Consider the following 18138-nt stretch of genomic DNA (forward strand, 5'->3'; position numbering starts at 1 on the left):
CTTTGTGACCTTCTGAACATTCATCTCTTTAAGTGAATCCTATAAGAACTCATCTAAACTTCAAGAGTGAAAAAGACTTTCTTCTTCAGTCAACCTACAAAAAATGTTTTTCCTACAATGAAATGTGAACTGTATTTTTTTTTGTCTATGGCTTGTAAAAGTGCTCCATTACCCTTATATATATTTTCTTCTCAAATATGTGCACATGTATGTTGATTGATTGACATAGCATTTAGACTCAGGGTGAGTGTGAGAATAAATAACCGTAATCTTTAAGCCTGATGCTGGTTCTTTACATTGGTCATATGCTAGCAGGGGCTTAGAAAAATACACATCTACCTTTCCAAAAGGTTACTGCTAGTACGGAAAGGTAATAGGAGATTTCAGTTTCTCTCTCCTCTATTTGTAACAGTCTATGAATTTAATCAAGCTGGATCGCTTTTGCTGTACATTACTTACTAATGCAAATGACACACTTTAGTGAAAGAAACCAGTTTATACCTGGACAACTGTTTAAGCAGTCACTATGTTCTCTATTCCCATGGACTGCCAAGCATTAGATTCTGTGTTAAAACTCCAACATTAGCAAAAAGAAAATGAAAATGATAGCAACTCTGGACTAGGAAATTAAAAATATTAATGAGCGCACTACTTGTATTTGTGCTTAGCTATTTATACAATACAATAACATATTCTATAAATTATAAACATAAACATTTTGTAGGGTTGCTTTTTCACTTACCTGGGGTGTCTTGCACAAATTATATTTGCCATTACAAATGAATAAAAAAGTCAGAATTTTAAAACTCAAGAGTTATTTTAATATATTAATTAAAGCTTACAAAAAGGTCCCAAAATACATACATTAGTATCATCAGGATGGAGAGATACAGCCTAAATTAAGGGACTAGTATTATTTAGTCTGATTTAAATACTGAATGCAAATGTAAAAACAAAACGTTCAATACAATTCCATATTTTAGACATTATCTGTGCAGAATATACTATTTAAATGTTTACAATAGCCATTGGCTTATCTCTATGTAGCATTTCTTGTAAATCTTCTTGTAGCATAGTCAAATTTGATCCCAAGTTAAATATGTTAGCAATTTAGTATCTCACAGAATATAATATGGAAGTTTGTTTACCAGCTTAAAATAACATATGCTTTTTATCAGATATTTTCTCTCAACATTGTATGGCATTCCCTGAACAGGTAAAATGAAACTGATGAAGTGTTGATGCAGCACACTATTACTAATATGTTATATGGATTAACAGGCCATTTTGCTTATTTCTCTTCATTTGGCAAGTTAATTTCAGTTGTGCTATTGCTCGTGAATGAGAAATGGTGTGGTTGGGTGTAATGCTCCTTTCTATAGAAAAAGGAAGTGGCAAAATAACTTTAGTTGCTTTCAAAACAGTACGGACAGAAACCTACAAGCCTAGCCACCAGCTGTGAAGAGCAAAATGTATTTCAGAGGTGTACACAGCGGTGCTTAAAATGCTATAATAAAGGATTAAAAACACTGACCTCTTATGTGTTAGCATTTAATTATATATTAAGGCCAGAATTCCTCTTGGGCAAATATACTGCATGTCACTTTACTTAATCATACAGACCAAAATGATCTCATTCAATCTCTTGATCATGTTGAATTAGCTGTAAGGGTAAGGGGAGGTGCACAACACCACATTTCGTGCCCATTAGTTAGACATTTCATTTGGCAAAAAAGCCTGCTTATTATCAGCATTCAGTGAGCTCCACGAGAAAACGTACACAGATATTAGTTGTAGACAAGTTTGAAAATGGTTATAGTATTTTCCACAGTGAAATAGTTTACTAATGTCTTGGCCAACGCTTAAACAACTTAACCGGGAGTAGTCGCACTAATGGAACTATGCTTCCAAGTGCCTCCTACTGAATTCACACAAGGCAAAGGAAATGAAAATTGGGGATAACACACTAAGACTACTAATGAACTGCAAAATCCATCAATCAAACATGCAATAGAGAAAAAAAAACTGATGTAAAAACTGTTGAAAAAGTGTATCATATTCTAGCACCATTTTTCAAAAAATATTCGAAATTAGACTATTTCTATAATGTTTAGGTCTGGAACAATGACTAACCCTAATTATTTTCATCTGTAAAGTTGGAGGTTTTGCATTTTAATTTTTTTATTCTATTGCTAATAAACTGCAAACAATTTCTGGTCAGAGGAGAGGAACTACGGTAATTTTGATAAATTATCATAATTATTTTATAATTGCCATCTTTAGGATTCACGATTTTATTAAAAAATATTGGTTAAAAACAAAAATCAATGGGGTGTTGGGGACCAAAAAATACTTAGGCACTTCCTTGAGGACAGGGAGTGCTGGAAGAATGCTACAAAGAGCAAGTTTTGTTGACAATAATTCTGAGTATATGAAAAGCAGCATGTCTTAGTCTTCTGTCAATATCCCATGTTATTGTTCTGTAAGCTCCCCATAATTAAAGCATCCAGGAAAATAATTAACTTACAGCTCTATTTTATTAGTGTTTATCATCACTTGCTATGTTGTGGTTTTGTTTCCAGAACTGTATGATAATTTAGGATGAAAACCTATTAAAATAGATACATCAAAACCATGATATTAAAGGAATATAAAACTATTAACATGATTATTATACTATATTTTTCCTTAAAGAACCAAGGATAAAAAGAATTAAGGTATTAAACAAAACCAACAAGCAGTCAGAACCACAAAGATTGTCAGATAATTATTTCTCTATAGGTCCACTGACTCATTGCTTCCTGTATTCCTCCACGTACTTTAAGAGTGTTTTTAGCTGAGGACAACATGGCGATCAAAAACTGATTTCCTCTGTTCTTGAACTTGTCTCTTCCAGCGCTGCTGTGCATATTCAACTTTGTTCAACATGTTGGTGCGTGACCGAGAACGGGACAGTACTTCATGGGCATTAGCAAATGGCTGTGTGTCCTAAAAGGAAAGCAGGCTCTCATGAGACATTACAGAAGAAAAACCAGTTTAAAAATCAGTACAGAAAAATTGCAAAATATTGATTCATTTGTGTCCTGCAACAATCAAGACTCTTTAACTAACAACCAAGTTGAATGGAGAAACAAAATAGCTAGACCAAGTGAGTAGCAAGTAGGGTATTATTATCTGTGGGGAGAAAGTGAGGTCTGCAGATGCTGGAGATCAGAGATGGAAATGTGTTGCTGGAAAAACGCAGCAGGTCAGGCAGCATCTAGGGAACAGGAGAATCGACGTTTCGGGCATTAGCCCTTCTTCAGGAATGAGGAAAGTTGGTCCAGCAGGCTAAGATAAAAGATAGGGAGGAGGGACTTGGGGGAGGGGCGTCAGAAATGTGATAGGTGGAAAGAGGTCAAGGTGAGGGTGATAGGTCAGACTGGGGTGGGGGCGGAGAGGTCGGGAAGAAGATTGCAGGTTAGGAAGGCGGTGCTGAATTTGATGGATTTGACTGAGACAGGCTGGGGGGAGGGGAAATGAGGAAACTGGTGAAATCCGAGTTCATCCCTTGTGGTTGGAGGGTTCCTAGCCGGAAGATGAGGCGTTCTTCCTCCAACCGTCGTTTCGCTGTGGTCTGACGATGGAGGAGTCCAAAGACCTGCATATCCTTGGTGGAGTGGGAGGGGGAATTGAAATGTTGAGCTACAGGGTGGTTGGATTGGTTGGTCCGGGTGTCCCAGAGGTGTTCTCTGAAACGCTCCGCAAGTAGGCGGCCTGTCTCCCCAATATAGAGGAGGCCACATCGGGTGCAAAGGATGCAATAGATGGTATGTGTGGAGGTACAGGTGAATCTGTGGCGGATATGGAAGTTTCCTTTGGGGCCTTGGAGGGAGGTGAGGGGGGAGGTGTGGGCCTCTGGGACACCCGGACCAACCAACCCAACCACCCTGTAGCTCAACATTTCAATCCCCCCTCCCACTCCACCAAGGATATGCAGGTCTTTGGACTCCTCCATCGTCAGACCACAGCGAAACGACGGTTGGAGGAAGAACGCCTCATCTTCCGGCTAGGAACCCTCCAACCACAAGGGATGAACTCGGATTTCACCAGTTTCCTCATTTCCCCTCCCCCCAGCCTGTCTCAGTCAAATCCATCAAATTCAGCACTGCCTTCCTAACCTGCAATCTTCTTCCCGACCTCTCCGCCCCCATCCCAGTCTGACCTATCACCCTCACCTTGACCTCTTTCCACCTATCACATTTCCGACGCCCCTCCCCCAAGTCCCTCCTCCCTATCTTTTATCTTAGCCTGCTGGACCAACTTTCCTCATTCCTGAAGGGCTAATGCCCGAAACGTCGATTCTCCTGTTCCCTAGATGCTGCCTGACCTGCTGCGTTTTTCCAGCAACACATTTCCATCTATTATTATCTGTGGAACAAATTGGGTACACCATAGAAAAATGCATTGCCGAACATATAGAAACTATGACTTCATCATGCAATAGTTTTGAGAATATCTTTAATGTCATTAATGTTAATGTTTAAAAATGCAAATCCATTGCAAAACCATAGAGCTGGATTTTAGATGCCTCGTTCCCTGTCTCCCACATAACAAAGTTGGTCAGAAGTGTAACCCACAAACAAAAGCCAGCTGCTCTGCAGCTATTTTATGTTCTGTACAGCATTAATTGGCACACAGTGAGCTTCCACTCCCACCTGGAGTGCAAGTCCCAACCTTGGGATAGACCAATAGCTCAAACAGAGGAGATTATGGAGGCCAGATGAGTGAAGTCTTGTATGTCGTCAGGCTTTGGGTGGCAAGTCCAGGTGACGGTTAAGTTTGAAAGGGTTAAATAGGATATTATCAAAGGGGACTCATAAATGTGATCCTCTCCCTTGCCTGACATCAGCTCATCTAGCAAAAGCTGCTGGGCTAACATTTGACATGGACCTATCTCTGCCATGACTAAAATAGGGAAGGCTGGAATTTTTAAAAGTTTCAATAGGTTCAAGATTTCTCCTTCATCCCCTCTAAAATGGAATTCAGTTCTGAGATAAGTGGAATGGTGATGGGCAGGCTGCATGCTGTATTTCATCAAACTCCCATTCAAACACACTAGTGGGAAATAATACATTCCAGTCGCACTACAGCTACAAAAATATTTTACTTTTAATAAAATTGTCATTTATCAAGTTGTCCTTAACTAAAACAGTTGAAATGAATTTAACATTCACATTAAAGTAGTTAATATGTTTTAGGAGGTTTGTGGTATTAGAGTATGGGAGGAACAAGAAGTCTACAACTGAGGCACTTATGAAACAATTTCCACGGACTTGCATTTTTGCTCTCTGCTGTTCATGCTAGTACTAGAACTCTTTGCATTAGAACATGGCTTCAACACACCAAGTAGCTTGACACACTAAGGCAGTGCTGAATATATTGAAGGAATCATTCTTGGATAAGTAATTAAACAAAGGGTACTCTGCCTATTCAGGTTGATGTTAGGCTCCCAATGCATTACTGAAGAGCAACTGAGAACTTTCTCAGACAACATTTCTTCTACAATCAATACCAGCGCAATAATAATAATAATAATAATGATAATAATAATTCACGTCTTGAAATTTTGGGAGCCTATTGTGTGCATAATGGACACCACATTCTCTGGCTAAAGGAAAGTAATTCTGTTTTCAAGTAGATTATTATATTTTGAGACAAACTAGGAAATTTCATAAAGCCTACGCTTTATAACATTGAATACTGTTAAGCTTATTCTGTACAGAACCAACACTGTTTTTATTTCAAAATAAAACTTGTATGAAAGAGTTTATTGCATTTACAAACTTGACCCAAAATAACTAGCTTATTTGCAATGAAAATAACAACAGTTTTAAATTTGTAGGAACAGAGGGAAATTCAAGAATAGAACAGACTGGTGATAACAAGAGACTTTAAGATCAAACTAGTAGCTACCAATGAAGCAAAGAACCACTATACAGAAAACATGCATTTTAGTTTGGGTTGATATATCAATACTTGCTGGTGAATAGATATAAAATTTTATTGAAGAATAAAGAAAGTGAACAAATTCAAAATAAATTAGCTTTGTAACCTATAACAAATCTGGAAATAAATAATTTACAGAATAAAAATACTTCATACCTTCAGGACACCTGATACAAATAACACAGTAAAATAAATACTAGAACAGCAAACTAAGTTTATTTTATTACCATATAACATCCAATGCTGTGTCTAAGTACTGCAATATTCAGTAATATATTATCAGATGAATAAAAAATTAAGCTGCTGGAATTACACTATTCTGAATTTATCTAATCATAGCCATTAAATCACCTGAAATGGCTTCAATTCCTGCTCCTACACCATTATCTCACGATCTACCATCTGCTCCCACTCAAGGATCTATCCTTACTCCCCTTTCTACTTCCTGTCTACTTAGTGCTCTTTGGTGACATCAACCAAAAACACAGCATCAGATTTTACATGTATGAGATTCATTTCTACCTCACTTCTCAGTCACTGAGTTATCAGAAGGCCTGTCCAACATCCTGTAGTAAAATAATGCTTTCTGTCTTTAATCTCCGTGACATTCTGCTCCCCAGCAACCAAATCCATGCCTCTCCCTGAAAACTGGTCAAGGCTTAAGCAATGGTCAGAATATGACCTCAAGATCATCTTCCAACCATATCTTCACAGCATCACCAGACTGCCTAATTTCAACTTCCATAATATGTTTGTATCCTTGATGTAACCTGTTCGCTGTTAGAACCCTTTGTGGCATCTTGAATTAACTAAGTATTCTAATACACTCCTAACTGGCTTCCTATGTTCTACCCTTCATAAACTTAAATTCATTCAAATTTATTGTGCCCATGTCCTAATTCCAACAAATTACTCTTCATCAACAGGAATGAGGCTCATTCATGATGAAGGATTTATGCCCGAAACATCGATTCTCCTTCCCCTCGGATGCTGCCTGATCTGCTGTGCTTTTCCAGCACCAGACTCTTGACTATATAAATATGTAAGTATAAATATGAAAGGTCAAGAATAAGCAGAATCATTTAAATAAAGGCAGATGATGAAGACATGTATCTCAAACTGCAGACAGATCTGCAATTTTAATAAGTTCTTCACAAAAATCAGTCTTCAGCCAATCCAAATCACTCCATATGACATCATGAAATGGTTGGAAGCACTGGATATTGCAAAGGCTTTGGGGCTGATAGTTTTAGAGCTATATTATTGAAGACTTGTGCTCCAGAACTTGCCACAACCCTGGCAAAGCTGTTTCACACAACATAGGCATCTACCCGACAATGTGGAAAATTGCCCAGTTACATCCTGTACACAAGAAGTAGGACAAATCCTGTGCGGCCAATTACCATTCCATCAGTCTACTCTTATCATCTTGAAGTGATAGAAAGTGATATCAACAATGCTTTTAAGCAGCACTGATAGCAGGGCTCACTGATAGCAGGGCCACTCAGCTCTTGATCTCATTACAGCCTTGGTTCAAACATGGACAAAAGTGTTGAATTACAGAGATGAAGTGAGAGTGACTGCCCTTGACATCAAGGCTGTTTTCGGCAAAAGCGAGGACTGCAGATGCTGGAAATCAGAGTTTAGATCAGAGTGGGGCTGGAAAAGCACAGCAGATCAGGCAGCATCCGAGGAGCAGGAAAATCGACGTTTCGGGCAAAAGCCCTTAATCAGGAATAGAGGCAGGAAGCCTCCAGGGTGGAGAGAGAAAATCAAGGCTGTTTTGAACAAATGTAGAATCAAAAAGTTCTAGCAAATGGAGTCAATAGGAATCGGGGGAAAACTCTCCACTGGTTGGAGTCATATATGACACAAAGGAAGATAGTTGTGGCTGTCAGTCTTCTCAAGCTTCATAACGTCTCTGCAGGGGTTCCTCAGAGTCATGTTCTAGGCCGAATTACCTTCAGCTGCTTCATCATCGACCTTCCCTCCAACTGTCCAAATACAGTGTCCAGTTTAGGCTGGAAAGTGGCAGTAACATTTGTGCAGCATAATTGACAGACACTGGCCAACTCATATAAGAGGCAATCTAATCCTTGTCCCTTGATATTCAATGGTATTACCATCAGTGAATCCCTCACTATCAACATCCTGGGGAGTTACCATTGATCTGAAACTGAACAGGACTAGCAATACAAAAACTGTGGTCATAACATCTGGTCAAAGGTTAGGAATCTTGCAGCGAGTGACTCATCTCTTCACTCCCCAATATCTGTCCATCATCTGTACAGAACATGTCAGTAATGTGATGGAATATTCCCATTTACTTGGATGACTACAGCTCCAACAACATTCAAAAATCTTGATACCATCCAGAACAAAGCAGCTGCTTGGATGGCACCACATCCACACTCTCCACCCACAATAGTATCAGTGGGTGTCATTTACACCTTGCACTGCAGAAATTCACCAATGCTCCTTATGCAGCACCTTCCAAATCTACACCATTTCCACCTCGAAGCACAAGGGTAGCAGACACATAGGAACATCACCCCCTACAGGTTCCCCTCCAACCACTCACCATCCTGACTTGGAAATATATCACCATTCCTTCAGTGTCACTGGGTCAAAATCCTGAAATTCCCTCCCTAACAGCATTGTGGGTCTACACAAAATTGCAGCAATTCAACAGGCAGCTCACTACCAAATCTGAGCTACGTTCAAGTCATCACCAAGTTCACAATGATTTTGAAAGCTGGCTGATCACAATCAGATACATTGATGTTATTAATTGAAAAAGAATTGTGAGTATCTGATAGTACCACCATTACTAGTGGTACTAGTGGATCAGAATAAGTAGAAATATTGGTAATCTTTTGCAGTTAAGTAAATGATTTTATTTTAAAAAATCACTGTTTTACTTATGCAACGTTAATCAAGGGCTACATGTTAATTCAATATACACGTTTATATATATATGATAATCATAAATCTACTGGCTATACCCTATGCACAACTGATGAACTTGTGGCCTGAAAGTTGTTGAGTCAAAGCTTTTACAATGAGCTTGCATTGGAATTGTCTTCATAAAACAATAAGAAATGGCATCATGAAAAAACAAACGTAATAATAATTAATAGATTAAGACCTTGTGTCGCCTTTTATTTCAAGCCTCTACCTGAGCATCACCTCTTGCTAACTGTCTGAAAGTTAAAAAAAAAACGACCTTATAGATCATAGAATCCCTGCAGTGTGGAAACAGGCCCTTTGGTCCAACAAGTCCACACTGACCCTCCAAAGAGTACCCCACCCAGATCAATTCCCCTATCCTATTATTCCATATTTACTCCTGACTAATGCGTCTAACCTCCACATCCCTGAACACTATGGACAATTTACCCAACCTGCACATCTTTGGATTGTGGGGGGAAACCCATGCAGACACAGGGAGAATGTGCAAACTCCACACAGACAGTTAGCTGAGGCTGGAATCGAACTTGGGTCCCTGGCACTGTGAGGCAGCAGTGCTAGCTACTGAGCCACCACGCCGCCCCAAATATATAACGTATAATTACTCAAATTGGAATGCTATTTTTAAATATTTATATGATATCCATTGTATGTGTTGCTCAATATATTTGACTAGCAATCAAATGTTAACACATCCATCTGACGAGGTTCTTTCTTGAAATTTAACTTGGGTGTAGTCTTGGTACATACGTTATGGTACATGTGCAGATTACTAAACATATATCTCAGTACAGTCAGAGACTACAAACAGCCATATGTTAAGTTGATACTAAGCAGAATAGGTGAAGTGAACAATGTTAAATAATAAACAGACTTGCTGGACAGATACTGAATTGGAAAAAAGCGACCTCTAAACATTCTGTTGAAAATGCAAAACAGTACTGAAGAATACAGCTGTATTTTTAACTGACAAATGGCCTAATTGCTCACATTAATCTTCATTCTTAATTGAACACCTGCAAGTCTGTAAAGGTTTTCTTGGTAAATAAAAAGAAAATCATAAACCAGATTAATTTTGCAAACAGAAATAAAGTTGAGAACTTTCTCCAATATGTCACGTTCCAATTCTTCCAAAATTCCATAAGCCTGCTATATTGGGACATGGGCCTCTTGCATCTGAGCCAAGATGCTTTGAAATGGCTTGGGGCGGGATAGAGGTTCCGTTGGACGGTTGAGTTTTCAGAGTAAAACTGTCAAGATGCGGTGAAAGTTGCTTTTACAATTCAAATGCTTGTTGGCACTTTGTAAGAATGCTGAAGCAACATGTTTTACCTGTTTTACATTTGAATTTGCCTTTTGGAATATGTCAACAACTGTTCCAGTCTAATATCACACTCCTTGCAATCAGCAGCTGTCCATATTTTAAAAATAAAACATGAATTTTTATTTCTTTTACAAAACTTATTAATGTGTATAAAGTCATGAGAAATCAAACAAGATAAGTTTAACATCCTTAAGTTGAAATCATAATGCAAACAGTTCAGTACCATGAAATAATTTTACAATTGGGAATGAATTCCCATCTTTGTATGGCAAGATTGACCCCTCGTATTTTCAAAGTATGTTTTGTGCATACCGTGTAGCAAGATTACAGAAATACAACAGCAGAGAGATATACCTGAGCAGAGATGACCAACCTAAACAGATTTAGTACCATTGTGATTCTGGATGAAATGTACATGAAATGTACAGGTGCCAGATATGATTTACAAAAATGTACTCTGCAGTCATTATACTACCAGTTCATACAAAATGCTAAACAGTTGTGAATGCAAACTGAAGAAACTCAGCAAATCTGGTAGCATCTGTGGAGAGAGATAAAGAAGAGTTGCCATTTCAAGTCTGATAGGATTCTTCTTCAGAACTATCCCTAACCTATTGAACTTGAACCATTAATTCTATTTCTTTCTCCACAGATCCTGCCAGTCCTGCTGAATTTCTTTAGATATTCTATGTTTCAGATTTCCAGCAACCACAGTATTTTTCTTAGTTAAGAATGCACATCAATTCTAAAATGATTTTATAACTTTGAAATTTTTTTTGGCTTTTGTGAATATTATAACCAGTACGGCACATCATTTTCCAAGAGGACAACATTGGAATTCTAATTATTCAGTAATACTGGTCTGTGTGGGCAGGGTGAGGTCAGCCTCTCAGATAACAATTATGCTGGTCTCTCATTTGAGAAAGATGACTGCAGATGATTCAACTGATAGATCTCCACACCTCAGGTGAGGGGATAGATTGAGGAGAGTTCATGGTCACGGTGTCTTCGGTTTTGTGTGGAAATTGATTGCACACTGTTGGCGTCATTCTACATCGCAAACCAGATGTCCAGCCAACCGAACTAACCTATGGCATAACTGGAAACCAATAGGATCAGGAAGTTCTATATCAATGGTACTTCCATTGTACACAACCATGAAATTCCATGAAAATAATTTTGTGCCATTTACGACAGTCCACAGCAAGATAAGTTTCCCTTTGATGGCATATATATTTTTACAGGCAAACCACTTATATGGCATGCAAGTATTTCCTTAATGGGTCAATTAGTTCCAGAGTGAGTGTTGAGGCATACAGAACAGGTAATCCTCAGGTTCTTGTCATCATTTGATGGTCTTCATTGTGGATATAACAATACCCAACAACAATGTCATGGAAAAAAATGTCATGTTGTGAACAAAGTCTATTCTTCCTATGTAGGGAAACATTCAATAGGCCGTGTACATTTGTAGACAATGGACGAGTTGATATTTTCTTGAAAAATACTGCATTACCTGTTGAGTGTTTGCAGCATGTTGTTTTTGTTTAGACATCCAGGAATTACAAAAATTATGATTTGTGGTCAACTTCCTCTGTACTTTCACACAGCTATTTAACATTTGCTTACTTTTCAACCATTTTTTGGATACAGAAAAGAATGTTTTAACAACCCTCAAACGACAGAGTAATTGGAACAGTACATCTTATATTGTTAATTCTGAAGAAGTCAGAGTAATTCCACTGATAAGATTTTGACATCAAAATCATGCTGTCATTCATTTAACGAGTCTTAAATAGATTGAAATATTTTTGGTGTCACTTCTAATTCACTTGTTCAGAAAGCAATCTGGATTGCTCCCTTGCAACCCTGTTAATTCCTGGACTTAAACTTTCATCATTATTGCATAATACGCTCTAAGGTTTGTGAAGGAAAGACAATGGAGGAATATTCATAGCAATTAAAAGCAGTGATTCATCTAATACCAATCAGTCTAGCTCTTCTTATTCAGAAACCACATAACAATCAAGATTTTTCAACAGCTTTGTTTTACGGCAACACTACTGCATCATGGTTGTTGATTTGGTGACATTAGCCACCTTGGCTTGTCTTCTGTAGCTTTGCTTCAATACAGCTTATACAGCATGGTATCATTTGGATTTTTTCTGTTATGAAAACATTGCTTTGCAGCAGATGTCTTGTACTATACACACAGGTGGATAAAGTAGTGGTCAATAACCAAAGATGATACCCTTGTACTGTACAAAACAAATGGAAAGTACAATGCTCAGGAGAAAATAGAATATATTTATACATTAAAAGTAATAAATACCATAAATATTTTCAGAAATTTACTGTTATGTAGCTTCTTGCACCTGTTTATTGCAGGCTGGATCATAGATAAGGCCTCCTTTGGTCTGATCAATCTTCTGGTAATTTTCATCCTGACTATATTATCCTATTGAGGCTGATATTTGCTAAAGTACAGTTCCACAGCGTAAAACTAGTAATGTATGTTGGGAGGCAATTTGAGCATGAAGGGTATCACCAATGAGTTAATTAATATGATGCCAACTATAATTCAACTTTGGCACATTGCCTTGACTGAGATGAGCTTACAGAAGAATCTGGAAACCTAACCTGGAATCTTATGGAATAAATTCGTGAAATACTCAGCAAGACATTCAGCATTGGTGAAGAGAAACAGATTTAACGTTTCACTCAGTTTCAGTTAACTCAGTTTCTCACCAAAGATACTACTTAACCTTCTGTCTATTTCCGGCATTTATTTACATATTACTGGCACCTTATGCTCTGTACAACGGAGCAGTACATTGCTCAGGTCTTTACCCACATAAATAACTCTTACACTAGAGTCAGTTCAGAGAAGGTTTAGTAGTCTAATACCTGGGATGGAAGGATGGAAAAAGGTCAAAAAGGCTAGGCTTGTACTTATTGGAGTTAAGAAAATAAGTGGTGACTTGATTGAAGTATATATGATCCTGAGGAATCTTAACTTGGTAGATGTGGAGATAGTGCTTCCTCTGAAAGGCAAATGTAAAATGAGGAGGTTGCTGTTTAAAAATCAGAAATCGTCCATTTAAAACAGAGATGTGGCAAATCTCTCAGAGTATGTCTTTGGAACTCTTTTTCTGAAAAGGTGGTGGAAGCAGAGCCCTTGAATATTTTAAAGCAGAAGTTGATAGATTCTTGTTTAGCAAGGGTTGTCAGGGTTAGACTGGAATGCAGATTTGAGATTACAGTCGCTAAGGTATGATCGTATGAAATTACAGATCAGATTCCTGGGGTTGAATAGCCTCTTCTTGCATTAATTCATTTGTTTGGATCTATGTCTTTATGATCATTTCAAACTGACATAATTTACTTCCAATATCTGTAATCATATTTTAAAAATAAGTACACATTATATTTTCTGCAGGCCATTGATGCATCTCAGTCTTTAAAGTTAACATGAAAAGTGAGATTTGCCTAGAATGTGGTCCCTGTATCCATTCACTTAATCGCACATCACCTTACTTTTCACCAATTTTTTAAAATTAAAGAGAAGGTTTTGCTAGAAGACCAGATGGTAGCAAATATAACTCACCCTCTTCAAAAAAAATGGGAAAGGATTAAACAAGAACATTACATGCCATTTGTTGGTAAACTACTAGTTTGTCTATCAATTTTGCTGTATCAACTGTGAAATTGCTGTGCACTTGGAGAAATTAGTTAATCAATGGCAGTAGGCATGAGTTTCTAGAAGGCAGATCAACTAACTCTGTATTTCCTCTTATGCTTTCTGTAGTGTGGAATCTAAAATTGCATCGAGTACTTGACCTGTAGACTAAGTCGGGCTACTAGTGGGCTTTATGTTCTATAAGCCCACTAATTCAGTAACATTTTATCCATCTAAGGTGTAGTTTTTTTAGTATCTTAGGAACTGAATTCCCCCAACCCTTCCACATCAGAGTGTTCTTCCATTCAAACTGTCATTATTTTAATTTGATTATTCTGACAAGAACCCATCTTACTCACTGCAATACACAATCTCCAGGACACTATTTTACAAACACATTTTTGGATATTAAAGCCAGATAATGGAACAGTTTTCAAATGAGATGAAGGTGCAGCACTTATTTTTCACTTCAGATTCATTCATATTTAATCCATTAAACGTTGGTTGTCCATTCCATTTGGATATTCCAATGGCCAGATAGTCAATGAAGCAATGCTGACAGGAGTTGTGTGTCAGGACCACGTAGAATTCCAAGTGCAGAAGACACTGTGGGAATTTCCAGGAAATTGAAGATTTTGATGGCCAATTCCATTGTATCTGGAACTTTTCAAAAGAATCCATTGAAGGAGGAGAATTTGAACGGTTCTGCTTCAGTTAAATTTATATTACCCAGGAAAAGTTAGAAGATTAAAAAATTAGTGTAGCTCTCTGTACCCCTGCCAACCACACCAACTCTCCTCCCCAATGATCAGACCCTCATCCAACACAACAAGATTCTACTATAATACCCTGAACCCGAAACACTCCAATCTCCTCTGGACCAAAGCATTTGGTCCTGACACTCTTTTGCTTCATCTTTATTTGGCACCTCTGGTTCCAATACCATCTTCTGCAACCCCCCAACATCCCCCTTAGCTGCCACTACAAGCCCAACACCCCACGCCCTAGCACCCCCCGCCCCATCCTCCAATATCTGCCCTCTTCTGCTGGTTTTGACACCCCCAAACATTGCTGCCCTAACAGTTTTCTCACCTGCTGTCCCAACACACCCACCTCCCTCACAACTCCAACCCTGATCTACCCTAAGCATTCCATCATATATCTAGCGTCTTGGTTGATTGCATACTAACCCCTTAAGCAAATGCCACTCTAACCCTATTCTTACCATACATACATACCCTTTTACAGCAGCTGACAATGTGGCTAGATTGCTGCTGGACATTTTAATCTTAGAACATGGCATACTGATAGCTGTAAAAGGAAACATTTAACATTGCCTGACTATTTTGTATAATGGTGGAATGGTTTGATTTATGTACACTCTTCATTTGTGAAGGAATTAGGATCAGAATTCCCATCTTGAAATGCAGAACTCAGTACTAAGGCAAATAAATAGGAGCAGAGTAGCAATCACAGCGATATTCATCGGAATATCTTGACCAATATTCTACTAGCATTCTTTTGCAGTTTTGTTTGGTCCTCAGAATTGTTCATTACACCTTTAATATTTAGTATTATCTCATTCTATCTCCGTCTAAATGACTGATATCTTAGTTCCAGCAATTAGGTTGTTCACCCACCAATTACTGTATCATTTGGTTGACAATGGTAATTGAGGTAAAATGGACACCATGTCAGCAGGAAAATGGTCAACCTGTGATCTGGTTTACTTTGTTGTTATGAGTGTCATGTACATTCATATACAGAGCCTTTATTTTCATCTTCTTAACATCCAGTGTTGACCATTGGGAGTATTCTTAGATGTATTCTCTCCCTCTGACTGTAAGTTTCTATGTTATTACCTTGCTCTCCTACCTTCACTCCATCCCTGGACTTGCTATTTATACCCAAGTTTGATCCCTCACCCATTTTATAGTTTTGCGATTTGCACAGGTCTCAGCACCGCTCAATCAATCACAGTACACAACCCTCATGCTACAGACTCAACTTTCTCCAATACTGATGACTGTGCCCCATGAACCAGAACCCAATTGTCCCAGACCATTCTTTGAGCACACGTTTATTTCATTAATCTTATCTTATTGCTGTCAATGGAAATGAGGCTCAGGTAATAATTCAGAGATAATACTCCAGAGATTATTACGTTGAGGTTCTGCTCTTTAATTTGGTGCCTAACTCCTCATGTTTAATATGCAGGATGACCTTCCTACTCTTACCCAGGTTGTTGGTGCCTATGTTGAGCATGACAAATAAATTCTGGCTCCCATTCCAAGTTCCAGTCCAGTCCTGAGCAGATATCCCGACAACATAGTTTTCTGGGCATATGGTCATTTCGACAACTCATCAATTCACATATTTCTTTTAGTACTGTTCTGATTTATGCTTGCTGCATTCATTTAATTTTCCATACTGTACTTCATGATTTACTTTTGTTTATTTTATTTGTTTTACATGTTGCTCTGAAATTAATGTGATGTTATCAAGCTATTTACTTTTTCCATGCTGTACTAAATGAATTTATGCTTTTAGCTCAATAAATTATGACATTATTTTGAATTAAATTACATTTCCTCAGCTGATATAATTCCTTTTAATACAATTAATTAAATATCCCAGCTTTGAAAATTTATTTGTTTGCTATACTGAATTAAAATATATTCTTTCTCAGCTTTAATATTACGTTTTTTGCTTGTTCAAAATACTTAGTTAAATTTTATGTGACTAGGAGTTTGTTTAAATAAAAATTTGTACACTTGCAATGATGAGTTCAGCCGTTTTGCACAGTCCATGTGTTGAAGATGCTCCCATAATTTTGTTAGATAGGAAATTCCAGAATTTTGACCCAATTCAGAAAAGGAACAGCGGCAATAAAGGAACAACGGTCTATCTAAATCAGGATAGGGTTTGGCTTGGAGGTACTTTCCATATATTTCCTGCCTATGATTTTTTAACATGGAAAATAATTTGTGCTTAAGAGCTGATTCCAAAAAGAGTTTGGCAGGTTGCTGCAGTGAAGTTTAAATCAGTAAACAATGTAGCCATGATATATCAATCATGAAATGAGTTAGAACATACCTTCGACTGAACTGCTTACCATAGCAGTGGATGAGAGGAGGGGATAGGGGGCCTTTTTAAGGCACCCTTCTATCTACCAGTAAGCATTCAATAACACACTGAAAGACTTTAGTATATTTCAATAGCTTTTCAGTGCGTTAATTCCATTGGAAGGGGTGTCACAAAGACAGTTTCAAACTGGACAATATCTAACTACTTGTGCTATAGCAAGAAGAGAGTAGTTCGACAGAATCCAAATTTGTGTCTTTTGTGCGTAGTGCCGAGATTTAGAGGAGTCGTGGGTGAGCCACTCACCACAGAATACTCAATCACCAACTTGTTGCTCATGCTTTGCTTCTATTTTGCAACAAATTTTGTTCTCTCAAACAATATACAAAATTTTTTACTATTGAAAACCTGCAGTACTTGCTATTCCTGTAGGTGGTATTTTAATAGGGCCATTCGTTATAATTGAAACCTTGTAGTACTTGTTAATCCTATAGGTGGCATTGTGATAGGCCATTCAAATGTTAAACGTGTAACACTGGATGATCCATATTAGTTAGAGTCATAGAGATATACAGCACAGAAAAAGACCCTTCGGTCTGTCTCGTCCATGCTGACAGGATATCCTAACCTAATCTAGTCCCATTTGCCAGCACTTGGCCCATATCCCTTTAAAACCTTCCTATTCACATACCCATCCAGATGCCTTTAAAGTGTTGTAATTGTACCAGCCTCCACCACTTCCTCTGGCAGCTGATTCCATACATGCATCACCCTTTGTGTGAAAATGTAGCCCCTTAGGTCCCTTTAAAATTTTTCCCCTCTCACCCTAAACCTATGCCCTTTAGCTATGGACTCTTCCACCCCATCCCTATCCCTATCCCTATTTACCCTATCCCTACCCCTCATGATTGTATGAACCTCTATAAGGTCACCCCTCAGTCTCCGATGCTCCAGGGAAAACAGCCTCAGCCTATTCAGCCTCTCCCTATAGCTCAAACCCTTCAACCCTGACAGCATCCTTGTAAATCTTTTCTGAACCTTTCATAGTTTCACAACATCCTTCCAATAGGAGTGAGACCGGAATTGCACACAT

The 18138-nt window shown here is 38.1% G+C and overlaps 1 protein-coding gene across 2 annotated transcripts in view; it reads right to left on the reverse strand.

Annotated features, from left to right (window-relative positions):
• Positions 1-798: 798 nt before the first annotated feature.
• Positions 799-18138, reverse strand: part of tmem9b (TMEM9 domain family, member B) — a 91562-nt gene continuing 74222 nt past the window's right edge. For both annotated transcript variants that reach the window (XM_043705864.2, XM_043705866.2), the window contains one exon: positions 799-2988. In XM_043705864.2, the coding sequence (XP_043561799.1) occupies positions 2833-2988 (156 nt within the window). In that variant the 3' untranslated portion in view covers positions 799-2832. The remainder of the gene's footprint in view (positions 2989-18138) is intronic.

The sequence above is a fragment of the Chiloscyllium plagiosum genome, unplaced genomic scaffold (genome assembly GCF_037043375.1).
Source record: "Chiloscyllium plagiosum isolate Xiang-an unplaced genomic scaffold, Cpla_swu_hap1 HiC_scaffold_18, whole genome shotgun sequence".
Lineage (NCBI taxonomy): Eukaryota > Metazoa > Chordata > Chondrichthyes > Orectolobiformes > Hemiscylliidae > Chiloscyllium > Chiloscyllium plagiosum.